At 50.8% G+C, this 13,749-nt stretch overlaps 1 protein-coding gene across 1 annotated transcript; it reads left to right on the forward strand.

Annotated features, from left to right (window-relative positions):
• The first annotated feature begins 1,501 nt into the window (after positions 1–1,501).
• LOC132590932 (olfactory receptor 52K1-like) lies at positions 1,502–2,446 on the forward strand. Its single transcript, XM_060263845.1, has one exon. The coding sequence runs from the start codon at positions 1,502–1,504 to the stop codon at positions 2,444–2,446; it is 945 nt and encodes a 314-aa protein (XP_060119828.1).
• The last annotated feature ends 11,303 nt before the right edge of the window (positions 2,447–13,749 follow it).

Below are 13,749 nucleotides of genomic sequence, written 5' to 3' on the forward strand. Positions count from 1 at the left end.
AACATAAGAACTTAAGAGACGCCCTGTTGGATCAGGCCAATGGCCCCTCCAGTCCAACACTCTGTGTCACATAAGAACATAAGAGAAGCCCTGTTGGATCAGGCCAGTGGCCCCTCCAGTCCAACACTCTGTGTCACATAAGAACTTAAGAGAAGCCCTGTTGGATCAGGCCAATGGCCCCTCCAGTCCAACACTGTGTGTCACACAGTGGCCAATATGTATGTGTGTGTATAGCTTCTGGGAGAAAGGAATAGAAGAATGGAAGGAGCTGCAGAGAGGTTGGTTCCAAGTTGCATGTTCCCCCTTTGTGGTCTAAAACCTACCCGTGCTGATCATGATTAAGTTGTGAGCAGTGGCACCTGCAGTGATCATAGAATCCTAGAGTTGGAAGGGACCTCCAGGGTCATCTAGTCCAACCCCCTGCACAATGCAGGAAACTCACAAACCCCTCCCCCTATATTCACAGGATCCTCATCGCTGTCAGATGGCCATCTAGCCTCTGTTGAAAAACCTCCAAGGAAGGAGAGCCCACCACCTCCCAAGGAGGAAGCCTGTTCCACTGAGGAACCGCTCTAACAGTCAGGAAGTTCTTCCTAGGGTTGAGCCGGAAACTCTTTTGATTGAATTTCAACCCATTGGTTCTGGTCCGACCTTCTGGGGCTGCAGAAAACAACCAGTGGGGCGGGTGCTGCCAAAGGGGGTCCATTTTTACACTGTCTTTGTGAACATGACTAGAGATGGCCACCAACTGGATCACAAACTAAAGTTCATCAAAGAATTCTTGTTGGTTTGAGGTTTGTGAAGCAATGTTCATGGTGAGGCAATGGGCACAAACATTCCACAAACTTACATGTTGTTTGTTACAGTTCATGGTGGTTCATGAATGGCTACCTTTCCAGACAGACTGTCTCCATTCAATCAAAATGTTTACCAGACCTCTAAGCAATAGAAGGGGTGGAATTCTCCAGCCTTGGAAACACCAATAGGAATCCTCCAAAGCTTAACAGGCACCACTGACTGCCAATAACAGAAGTCCCATTCTGCTTGGTGTAGACTCTTATCTGGGAGAACCAGGTTTGATTCCCCACTCCTCCACTTCCACCTGCTGGAATGGCCTTGGATCAGCCATAGCTCTGGCAGAGGTTGTCCTTGAAAGGCCAGTTTCTGGAAGAGCTCTCTCAGCCCCGCCCACCTCACTGTTTGTTGTGGGAGGAGAAGATAAAGGAGATTGTGAGCTGTTCGGAGACTCTGATTCAGAGAGAAGAGCGGGGTATAAATCTGCGGTCTTCTTCTACTTCGGGAGCAATTCTTCCCCTTGGCTAGAAACGTTGGCCTCCTACTCATTACTATGCATTGTACCTTTTTCTTATTCCATAGTTTTCCACTAAAATCAGTTATCTGTAGGGCTAAGAGACACAAGAATGAGCAGATTTCTTCTTTCTCCCCTTTGCAGATCAGAAGCATCCTGGGATTTTTGCAGCTGCCCTCAGAAAGTCCTGAGATGTCTGGAAGAAGCCAGAACGGAAGCGTCAATGTCTCCTACACAGAATTCCTCCTCCTCGCCTTTCCTGGCCTCCAGAAATCCAGATACCTGCTGGCCATCCCCTTCTTCTGCCTTTACATTTTGATTGTCGTCGGAAACTCCATGCTGATTTACACCATTAGGGTAGAGAGCAGCCTCCACTCCCCTATGTACACGCTGATCGCTTTGCTTTTTGGAGTCAACATCTGTGGCACCACAGTTGTCCTTCCCATGATGCTTCTCAGCTTCGTTTTTGGAGCCCTCCGCATTTCCCTGACGGCCTGCCTGGTCCAGATGTTCTTCCTCTACTTTGTTCTCATGGTGGACTACAACATTCTCCTCATGATGGCTCTAGATAGATATGTGGCCATTTGCCACCCACTCCGCTACATGGACATCATGACAAGGAAACTCATAGTGATACTGACTCTGGTTGCTCTAGCCCGGAGCATGTCTGTCGTGAGCCCAGTGGTCATCCTGGCTTCTCAGGTGACATTCTGCCGGTCCAACATCATCAGGCATTTTGTGTGTGAACATATGGCCCTCATGAGGTTGTCCTGCAGTGACATCTCCAGGAACAGCATTGTCGGCTTGCTGGCAAGGACCATCACCATCATCTTTGACGTCAGCTTCTTCCTGACTTCGTACAGCCGTATCATTCATGCGGCTCTGAGGATAACCTCTGGCCACCTCCGGAACAAGGCTTTCCACACCTGCGGCTCCCACCTCTTGGTTATCCTCACGGTCTATTCCTCCAGTCTGATCTCCTCCGCTGTGTTTCGCTTAGCCAAGTCCGCCACTCAGGACGTCCACAACCTGATAAGTGCGGTCTACTTGTTGCTCCCTTTGGCCGTCAACCCCGTCATTTACGGTCTAAGGACCAAAGAGATCAGGAACAACTTCTTGAAGCTGTTCAAGAGCTAATGGTCTCTTCTGGGAACAGTCAAAGAAGAAGATATTGGATTTATATCCTGCCCTCCTCTCCGAAGAGTCTCAGAGCGGCTCACAATCTCCTTTACCTTCCTCCCTCACAACAGACACCCTGTGAGGTAGATGAAGATATTTGATTTATATCCTGCCCTCCACTCTGAAGAGTCTCAGAGCAGCTCACAATCTCCTTTACCTCCCCCCCCCCACAACAGACACCCGTGAGGTAGATGAAGATATTGGATTTATATCCCGCCCTCCACTCCCAAGAGTCTCAGAGCGGTTCACAATCTCCTTTACCTTCCTCCCCCACAACAGGCACTCTGTGAGGTGGGTGGGGCTGAGGGTTCTCACAATCTCCTTTACCTTCCTCCCCCACAACAAACACCCTCTGAGGTGGGTGGGGCTGGAGAGGCGCTCTCCCAGCAGCCGCCCTTTCAAAGACAACCTTTGCCAGAGCTCTGGCTGACCCAAGGCCACTCCAGCAGGTGCAAGTGGAGGAGTGGGGAATCCAACCCGGTTCTCCCAGATAAGAGAGCTCTGGCTGACCCAAGGCCATTCCAGCAGGTGCAAGTGGAGGAGTGGGGAATCAAACCTGGTTCTCCCAGATAAGAGAGCTCTGGCTGACCCAAGGCCATTCCGGCAGCTGCAAGTGGAGGAGTGGGGAATAAAACCCGGTTCTCCCAGATAAGAGAGCTCTGGCTGACTCAAGGCCATTCCAGCAGCTGCAAGTGGAGGAGTGGGGAATCAAACCCGGTTCTCCCAGATAAGAGAACTCTGGCTGACCCAAGGCCATTCCAGCAGCTGCAAGTGGAGGAGTGGGGAATCAAACCCGGTTCTCCCAGATAAGAGAGCTCTGGCTGACTCAAGGCCATTCCAGCAGCTGCAAGTGGAGGAGTGGGGAATCCAACCCGGTTCTCCCAGATAAGAGAGCTCTGGCTGACCCAAGGCCATTCCAGCAGCTGCAAGTGGAGGAGTGGGGAATCAAACCCGGTTCTCCCAGATAAGAGAGCTCTGGCTGACTCAAGGCCATTCCAGCAGCTGCAAGTGGAGGAGTGGGGAATCCAACCCGGTTCTCCCAGATAAGAGAGCTCTGGCTGATCCAAGGCCATTCCAGCAGCTGCAAGTGGAGGAGTGGGGAATCAAACCCGGTTCTCTCAGATAAGAGAACTCTGGCTGACCCAAGGCCATTCCAGCAGCTGCAAGTGGAGGAGTGGGGAAGCAAACCCAGTTCTCCCAGATAAGAGAGCTCTGGCTGACCCAAGGCCATTCCAGCAGATGCAAGTGGAGGAGGGGGGATCAAACCCGGTTCTCCCAGATAAGAGAGCTCTGGCTGACCCCAGGCCATTCCAGCAGATGCAAGTGGAGGAGGGGGGAATCAAACCCGGTTCTCCCAGATAAGAGAGCTCTGGCTGACCCAAGGCCATTCCAGCAGCTGCAAGTGGAGGAGTGGGGAATCAAACCCAGTTCTCCCAGATAAGAGAGCTCTGGCTGACCCAAGGCCATTCCAGCAGCTGCAAGTGGAGGAGTGGGGAATCCAACCCGGTTCTCCCAGATAAGAGAGCTCTGGCTGATCCAAGGCCATTCCAGCAGCTGCAAGTGGAGGAGTGGGGAATCCAACCCGGTTCTCCCAGATAAGAGAGCTCTGGCTGATCCAAGGCCATTCCAGCAGCTGCAAGTTGAGGAGTGGGGAATCCAACCCGGTTCTCCCAGATAAGAGTCTGCACACTTAACCACTACACCAAACTGGCTCAAACAGGTGTGAACAGAGTCAAGTGATCGATTAATGGGCACTGTTATATGGCAAGGTTATATGTGTTCAGAACATATCTAAGGGGATGAGAGGAGGCCTACATTCCAAGGGTGGTCTGCAGTGCACAGGGGATGAGGTGTCTTCTTCACTCCTTAAAAGCCCAGAGGATTCTCCAAAGCTTTTCTCTGAAGATTGTGTAGGGGGCTGGACTAGATGACTCTGGAGGTCCCTTCCATCTCTATGATTCTATGATTCTAAGATCAGGGTTAGACAAAGGATTTCTTTTATACTTATTTATATTTATAATTTAAATGGAAAGGCCGCCCTACCCCTGAATACACACAGCTCTGGACAATGAACAACATAATGATAAAAACATTCACAGATAATAAAACTATTTTTAAAAATGCATAGATAAAAGCATTGAAGTTAACCCTTCAAATTCCAGTTATGTCACTGCCCCACAGGAAGGTGGAAAGGAGAAGAAGAAAAGTGGGGGGCGGGGGGGGAGAAAAAGAAGACCGCAGATTTATACCCCACCCTTCTCTCTCCCCACAGAGTCTCAGAGCGGCTCACAATCTCCTATATCTTCTCCCCCCACAACAGACACCCTGTGAGGTGGGTGGGGCTGAGAGAGCTCTGACAGCAGCTGCCTTTTCAAGGACAACTCTGCAAGAGCTCTGGCTGACCCAAGACCATTCCAGCAGGTGCAAGTGGAAGAGTGAGGAATCAAACCGGGTTCTCCCAGATAAGAGTCTGCACACTCAACCACTACACCAAACTGGCTCTCCAGAGACAGAGGGCACGCCAGATGAGATGGTACCCATCGCTGCCCTCAACCCACAGCAGCCTGGTGGAGCATCTTTGCCTTGCAAGTCCTGCAGAACTGCATTCTGCATTCAAACTGATTCGTGCCTAAAGGAAATGCAATAAGATTTTTTGCTTGACGTCAAATTGTGGATCTTACAGAACAGTATGGCTCTTGAAAAAAAAGCATTTTAATGCTAAACATGGAGTCGACTGACATGTAAAGGAGCACCTCTATTCCAGAAGTACTTTTCTTTTGGAGCTGAATTAATAAAGAGGACTGTTGGATTCCACTCAGAGTTTAATGGAAACATGCAAAGACCCTACTGCTCTCTAAGTATTTTTGAATGTGGACTCTATTTATGAAAAAGGACTGTCTTATCTCTGCAATGGGACCTTCCCGTATGAAAGAAATTGTTTTTACTGTGTTATATGGTATCTCTGACTGTTTAAGAAATCGACACAGAGTCTATAAATCTTGGAATATATTTATTTCTCGTACGCGGTTCTTTGTTTTTCTTCCCCTGGAGGAAATGGCTGCTTGGAAGGGTGGACTCTGAGGCCCCTCCCATTCTCAAACACTGCTCTCTTCTGGCTCCACCCCCAAAGTCTCCCGGTCTTTTCCACCACAGACCTGGCAACTGTAGGCTGGATAAACATATGGAGAAGAGGTCCATTCATGCTTTCCCCATCTCCTAGGGCAGGGGTGGCCAACGGTAACTCTCCAGATGTTTTTTTGCCTACAACTCCCATCAGCCCCGGCCAGCATGGCCAATGGCTGGGGCTGATGGGAGCTGTAGGCAAAACAACATCTGGAGAGCTACCGTTGGCCACCCCTGGCCTAGGGCTTGTCCGAAATGATGGGGGTCTATGTGCTACAGAAGCCCCATGGCGCAGAGTGTTAAACCTGCAGTACTGCAGTCTGAACTCTCTACTCACGACCTGAGTTTGATCCCGGCGGAAGCTGAGTTTTCAGATAGCCGGCTCGAGGTTGACTCAGCCTTCCATTCTTCTGAGGTCGGTATAATGAGTCTCCAGCTTGCTGGGGGGAAAGTGTAGAGGACTGGGGAAGGCAATGGCAAGCCCCCCGTAAAAAGTCTGCCATGAAAACATTGTGAAAGCAACGTCACCCCAGAGTCGGAAACGACTGGTGCTTGCACAGGGGACTACCTTTACTCTTATATGGTACAGAGAACTACTGCCAGAATTAAAAGTCATAAAGTATTTATTAAAAAGAAAATGTCAATCCGATTCAACATTGTCTTCCTTTTGCATTCTGTGTGTGTGTTTCTACATTTTGTAATTTAGAAGCTTTTTGTCCTTTACTTGAAAAAAATATTTTCAAGCATGCTTTTAGCGCAGCACTAAACGGAAGCAAGGAAGAACAAAAGAAATCGGTAAAATGCAAATCCTCAGTCCCTGCTTTCAACATGCCCTATCTGATGGCAAAATATAGAACAGTTTCTTTAACCTAGCTGTTCAAGTTTCTCTACAGATTTACCATTTCCTTAAAACTTCCTCCCAGCTCTTTAGACCAGGGGTGTCAAAATCATTTTTTCGGCGGGCCAGATCTGACATAAGCAAGGCAGAGGCCGAGGCCTTCCTCTGAGGAGAACACCAGAAGAGCCTGGCTGGGTCAGACCAGGGAGGGTCCATCTAGCCCAGCCTCCTGTCTCACACAGTGGCGAGCCAGTTCCTCTGGAGGGCCAACAACAGGGCAGAGAGGCTGACGCCTTCCCCTGAGGAGAATCTCAGAAGAGCCCTGCTGGGGCAGACCAGTGAGCGTCCATCTAGCCCAGCCTCCTGTCTCACACAGTGGCCAGCCACTTCCTCTGGAGGGACAACAACAGGGCAGAGAGGCCAAGGCCTTTCCCTAAGAAGAACCTCAGAAGAGCCCTGCTGGATCAGACCAGGGAGGGTCCATCTAGTCCAGCCTCCTGTCTCACACAGTGGCCAGGCAGTTGCTCTGGAGGGCCAACAACAGGGCAGAGATGCTGAGGCCTTCCCATGAGAAGAACATCAGAGGAGCCCTGCTGGATCAGACCAGGAAAGGTCCATCCAATCCAGCCTCCTATCTCACACAGTGGCCAACCAGTTCCTCTGGAGGGCCAACAACAGGACAGAGAGGCCAAGGCCTTCCCTTGAGAAGAACATCAGAAGAGCTCTGCTGGGTCAGACCAGGGAGGGTCTATCTAGTCCAGCCTCCTGTCTCACACAGAGGCCAACCAGTTCCTCTGGAGGGCCAACAACAGGGCAGAGAGGCCGAGGCCTTCCCCTGAGAAGAACCTCAGAAAAGCCCTGCTGGGTCAGACCAGGGAGGGTCCATCCAATCCAGCCTCCTATCTCACACAGTGGCCAACCAGTTCCTCTGGAGGGCCAACAACAGGACAGAGAGGCCGAGGCCTTCCCCTGAGAAGAACCTCAGAAGAGCCCTGCTGGATCAGACCAGGGAGGGTCCCTCTAGTCCAGCCTCCTGTCTCACACAGGGGCCAGCCAGTTCCTCTGTAAAGCCAACAACAGGGCAGAGAAGCCAAGGCCTTCCCCTGAGAAGAACCTCAGAAGAGCCCTGCTGGATCAGACCAGGGAGGGTCCCTCTAGTCCAGCCTCCTGTCTCACACAGGGGCCAGCCAGTTCCCTCTGTAGGGCCAACAACAGGGCAGAGAGGCCGAGGCCTTCCCCTGAGAAGAACATCAGAAGAGCCCTGCTGGATCAGACCAGTGAGGGTGCATGTAGTCCACCTCCTGTCTCACACAGGGGCCAACCAGTTCCCTCTGGAGGGCGAACAACAGGGCAGAGAGGCTGAGGCCTTCCTCTGAGAAGAACCTCAGAAAAGCCCTGCTGGGTCAGACCAGGGAGGGTCCATCCAATCCAGCCTTCTATCTCACACAGTGGCCAACCAGTTCCTCTGGAGGGCCAACAACAGGACAGAGAGGCCGAGGCCTTCCCCTGAGAAGAACCTCAGAAGAGCCCTGCTGGATCAGACCAGGGAGGGTCCCTCTAGTCCAGCCTCCTGTCTCACACAGGGGCCAGCCAGTTCCCTCTGTAGGGCCAACAACAGGGCAGAGAGGCCGAGGCCTTCCCCTGAGAAGAACATCAGAAGATCCCTGCTGGATCAGACCAGTGAGGGTGCATGTAGTCCACCTCCTGTCCCACACAGGGGCCAACCAGTTCCCTCTGGAGGGCGAACAATAGGGCAGAGAGGCTGAGGCCTTCCCCTGAGAAGAACATCAGAAAAGCCCTGCTGGGTCAGACCAGGGAGGGTCCATCCAATCCAGCCTCCTATCTCACACAGTGGCCAGCCAGTTCCCTCTGTAGGGCCAACAACAGGGCAGAGAGGCCGAGGCCTTCCCCTGAGAAGAACATCAGAAGAGCTCTGCTGGGTCAGACCAGGGAGGGTCCATCTAGTCCAGCCTCCTGTCTCACACAGAGGCCAACCAGTTCCTCTGGAGGGCCAACAACAGGGCAGAGAGGCCGAGGCCTTCCCCTGAGAAGAACCTCAGAAGAGCCCTGCTGGATCACACCAGGGAGGGTCCCTCTAGTCCAGCCTCCTGTCTCACACGGCGGCCAACCAGTTCCTCTGGAGGTCCAGCAACAGGGCAGAGAGGCCGAAGCCTTCCCCTGAGAAGAACCTCAGAAAAGCCCTGCTGGGTCAGACCAGGGAGGGTCCATCCAATCCAGCCTCCTATCTCACACAGTGGCCATCCAGTTCCTCTGGAGGGCTAACAACAGGACAGAGAGGCCGAGGCCTTCCCCTGAGAAGAACCTCAGAAGAGCCCTGCTGGATCAGACCAGGGAGGGTCCCTCTAGTCCAGCCTCCTGTCTCACACAGGAACCAGCCAGTTCCTCTGTAGGGCCAACAACAGGGCAGAGAAGCCAAGGCCTTCCCCTGAGAAGAACCTCAGAAGAGCCCTGCTGGATCAGACCAGGGAGGGTCCCTCTAGTCCAGCCTCCTGTCTCACACAGGGGCCAGCCAGTTCCCTCTGTAGGGCCAACAGCAGGGCAGAGAGGCCGAGGCCTTCCCCTGAGAAGAACATCAGAAGAGCCCTGCTGGATCAGACCAGTGAGGGTGCATGTAGTCCACCTCCTGTCTCACACAGGGGCCAACCAGTTCCCTCTGGAGGGCGAACAACAGGGCAGAGAGGCTGAGGCCTTCCCCTGAGAAGAACCTCAGAAAAGCCCTGCTGGGTCAGACCAGGGAGGGTCCATCCAATCCAGCCTCCTATCTCACACAGTGGCCAACCAGTTCCTCAGGAGGGCTAACAACAGGACAGAGAGGCCGAGGCCTTCCCCTGAGAAGAACCTCAGAAGAGCCCTGCTGGATCAGACCAGGGAAGGTCCCTCTAGTCCAGCCTCCTGTCTCACACAGGGGCCAGCCAGTTCCTCTGTAGGGCCAACAACAGGGCAGAGAAGCCAAGGCCTTCCCCTGAGAAGAACCTCAGAAGAGCCCTGCTGGATCAGACCAGGGAGGGTCCCTCTAGTCCAGCCTCCTGTCTCACACAGGGGCCAGCCAGTTCCCTCTGTAGGGCCAACAACAGGGCAGAGAGGCCGAGGCCTTCCCCTGAGAAGAACATCAGAAGAGCCCTGCTGGATCAGACCAGGGAGGGTCCCTCTAGTCCAGCCTCCTGTCTCACACAGGGGCCAGCCAGTTCCCTCTGTAGGGCCAACAACAGGACAGAGAGGCCGAGGCCTTCCCCTGAGAAGAACCTCAGAAAAGCCCTGCTGGGTCAGACCAGGGAGGGTCCATCCAATCCAGCCTCCTATCTCACACAGGGGCCACCCAGTTCCTCTGGAGGGCCAGCAACAGGACAGAGAGGCCGAGGCCTTCCCCTGAGAAGAACCTCAGAAGAGCCCTGCTGGATCAGACCAGGGAGGGTCCCTCTAGTCCAGCCTCCTATCTCACACAGGAACCAGCCAGTTCCTCTGTAGGGCCAACAACAGGGCAGAGAAGCCAAGGCCTTCCCCTGAGAAGAACCTCAGAAGAGCCCTGCTGGATCAGACCAGTGAGGGTCCCTCTAGTCCAGCTTCCTGTCTCACACAGGGGCCAGCCAGTTCCCTCTGTAGGGCCAACAACAGGGCAGAGAGGCCGAGGCCTTCCCCTGAGAAGAACATCAGAAGAGCCCTGCTGGATCAGACCAGTGAGGGTGCATGTAGTCCACCTCCTGTCTCACACAGGGGCCAACCAGTTCCCTCTGGAGGGCGAACAACAGGGCAGAGAGGCTGAGGCCTTCCCCTGGGAAGAACATCAGAAGAGTCCTGCTGGATCAAACCAGGGAGAGTCCATCTGGTCCAGCCTCCTGTCTCACACAGCGGCCAACCAGTTCTTCTGGAGGGCCAACGAGGCAGAGAGGCTGAGACTTTCCCCTATTGTTGTCTTCTGGCTCTTGGATTCAGAGGCTTAATGCCTCTGAATGTAGAGGTTTCCTTTTCTGGTACTTCTCTGAAGAGTCCCACTGAGTCAATTTAAACACATCGTCTGGAGCAGAAGATGGCCAGAATAGCTGCAACTCCTTGAGCCTTTGAGGTCTTCTGAATTTCGGTGAGCAAAGCTGTATTTTTTCCAGAACCACTGAAAACTCAAAAAGGGGCAAACATTGTTTGTGCAAGTTATGAAAATGCATTTTAAGAGCTGTTCTGTACCAGCATCAGCAGCAGCGACAGTGGAACCATCACTGGTTGATTAAAAAAAACACGAAAATCTAGTCATCTGCAAAATATCTGCTTTGCAGCAGTAGCACCAGGCTACATAAAGACAGATCTAGCTAATTAGTGAAAGCGCACCATTATAGAATACGTCGAAGGAGAACCACAACTCCTGCAAAATTGTATAATACACAATCCTAATTTACATACACAAGAGTACAATGCATTTTTGAATAATATTTGCTAAGGATGATTCACAATGCACAGTTTAACAGTTAAACCGTTAAGCAGTTTAAGCACTTCCACGTCACGTATACAATTCGCGCTTCAACAGTTAACATTCACAATTTGCACTTCAAAAGATCAATTATATTCACAGTTTGCACTTCAACAGGTCAGTTATACTGTTCACACCACAGCAGTTCACACGAGGTACTCCAGGTAAAGCCTCGTTCTAACCACCTCCATCAGTTTGCAGGAGGCACTTGCTAAACAAACCTATTTTTCAAAATTCTGGCAATGAATCCACAAGAATGATAATTATTTCCTTTTTAGGCACCGTGCAGTTACTTAACGTGTGACTGAAGCAGCATTTCACCTTCCTGGTGCAGCCAGAGCTCACAGAGCTTCATGAGAAACCTAGGCACTGCAACCCATCACGGAATGGATTAGCAGCCAGTTTTCTCATAAGTAGCATCAAGTGAAGACAAACTCATGTGAATGACTCATAACCGATCTTTCAGACAACAGAGCGTCAGCAAGGTCTTCCTTGGCCGTTTCCCTTCAAGCAGGAGTTCTTTTACCCTTATCAAACCCCCAGCTCCCTGCCAGTTTAAATCTAAGACATTGTAAATAATATTCCTATTCCACCTGTCTACCAAACCCTTTCAGAAGACGAAGAATATTCAGAAACGTTCCTGAGCAGGCAGCTCAATTTCAGTATCATCATGCCCCATATAAATCGATGGTGCGGCCTCATTTGGAGTACTGTATACAATTCTGGTCACCGCACCTCAAAAAGGATATTATAGCATTGGGAAAAGTGCAGAAAAGGGCAACTAGAATGATTCAAGGGTTGGAACACTTTCCCTATGAAGAAAGGTTGAAACGCTTGGAGCTCTTTAGCTTGGAGAAACCTTGGGTGTTTTTACACTGGCAGTTTGCGACTCTCTATCTCCGCATTGTAAACTCACCTTTTACATTGCATAACGTTCCCATTTGGAGTACTGTGTGCAGTTCTGGTCGCCGCACCTCAAAAAGGATATTATAGCATTGGAGAAAGTCCAGAAAAGGGCAACTAGAATGATTAAAGGGCTGGAACACTTTCCCTATGAAGAAAGGTTGAAACACTTGGGACTCTTTAGCTTGGAGAAACGTCGACTGCGGGGTGACATGAGAGAGGTTCACAAGATAATGCATGGGATGGAGAAAGTAGAGAAAGAAGTACTTTTCTCCCTTTCTCACAATACAAGAACTCGTGGGCATTTGATGAAATTGCTGAGCAGCCAGGTTAAAATGGATAAAAGGAAGTACTTCTTCACCCAAAGGGTGATTGGCATGTGGAATTCACTGCCACAGGGGGTGGTGGTGGCCACAAGCATAGCCACCTTCAAGAGGGGTTTAGATAAAAATATGGAGCAGAGGTCCATCAGTGGCTATTAGCCACAGTGTGTGTGTATATATAAAATTTTTGCCACTGTGTGACACAGAGTGTTGGACTGGATGGGCCACTGGCCTGATCCAACATGGCTTCTCTTATGTTCTAATGTGACACAGAGTGTTGGACTGGATGGGCCATTGGCCTGATCCAACAGGGCTTCTCTTATGTTCTTATGTAACACAGAGTGTTGGACTGGATGGGCCATTGGCCTGATCCAACATGGCTTCTCTTATGTTCTTATGTTCATAACTGTTTCACATCGGTGCTTCCCGAGGCATTTACATTTGTTTCGACGCCACCACAAAAGCGTTTTTCTCGAGACTAGTTTTGGTCTGATCTTTTCTCTATGGGCATTTCAAACTCATATTGTAAAAGTTTTCCTGAGTTTTAAAAGACTCCTCCAAAAGCCACCACAAGGTGCAGTAATTTGCATGAGAACTGACAGCACTTGAATGTTTGACATATCATTGCTTGCCTCATCTAGTGATTTAAATTTGTATTGTTTTTGCAGTGTTGACACGACTTCCAAGCAATCGTATACATTTAACTAAGCACTGGTATTCCGGCTGCCCTCCCCCCCCAAATCAGACCCCTCCCCCCCAAATTGAACAGCTTAAATGTAAAAGGGAAATAATTAAAGAGGAACAGTGGCAGACGATTTGAAGTCTCTAAAACTCTGGATCAAACTGAATGTAAAAACACCCGTTGACTGAGTGGGTGACATGATCAGGCTTTACAAGATTACGCATGGGATAGAGAAGGTAGAGAAAGGACTTTTCTCCCTTTCTCACAATACAAGAACTCGTGGACATTCAATGAAATTGCTGAGCAGTTGGGTTAGAACGGATGAAAGGAAGTCCTTCTTCACCCAAAGGGTGATTAACAGGTGGAAGTCACTGCCACAGGAGGTGGTGGCAGCTGCAAGCATCGCCAGCTTCAAGAGGGGATTGGATCAACATCTGCAGCAGAGGTCCATCCGTGGCTATTAGCCACAGTGCATTGTTGGAGCTCTCTGTCTGGGGCAGTGATGCTCTGTATTCTTGGTGCTTGGAAGGGGACAACAATGGGAGGGCTTCTAGTGTCCTGGTCCCACTGACAGACCTCCTAATGGTACCTTTTTTCCCCCTCTTGTGTGACACTGAGTGTTGGACTGGATGGGCCATTGGCCTGATCCAACATCGCTTCTCTTATGTTCTGAGCGGCTGTTTATAATCACAGTCATCTGCAGTGCAGAGAAGTGCTTGAAATAAGCACAAAACCTAACCCACTGACTGAAATATTTGTGGGGGGTGGGGTGGGGGAGACACCTTTCCTAAGGAAATCCAGGTGTATAGGGGGCTGTGTGTCATCTGCAAGGGCATTGATTACATTCTGAAATCAGGTGCATTCAATAGAGGACACGATCCATCAGGCAAACACCGTACATCATTGATTCATGAT

This window comes from Heteronotia binoei, unplaced genomic scaffold (genome assembly GCF_032191835.1).
Source record: "Heteronotia binoei isolate CCM8104 ecotype False Entrance Well unplaced genomic scaffold, APGP_CSIRO_Hbin_v1 ptg001202l, whole genome shotgun sequence".
In the NCBI taxonomy this organism is placed as follows: domain Eukaryota; kingdom Metazoa; phylum Chordata; class Lepidosauria; order Squamata; family Gekkonidae; genus Heteronotia; species Heteronotia binoei.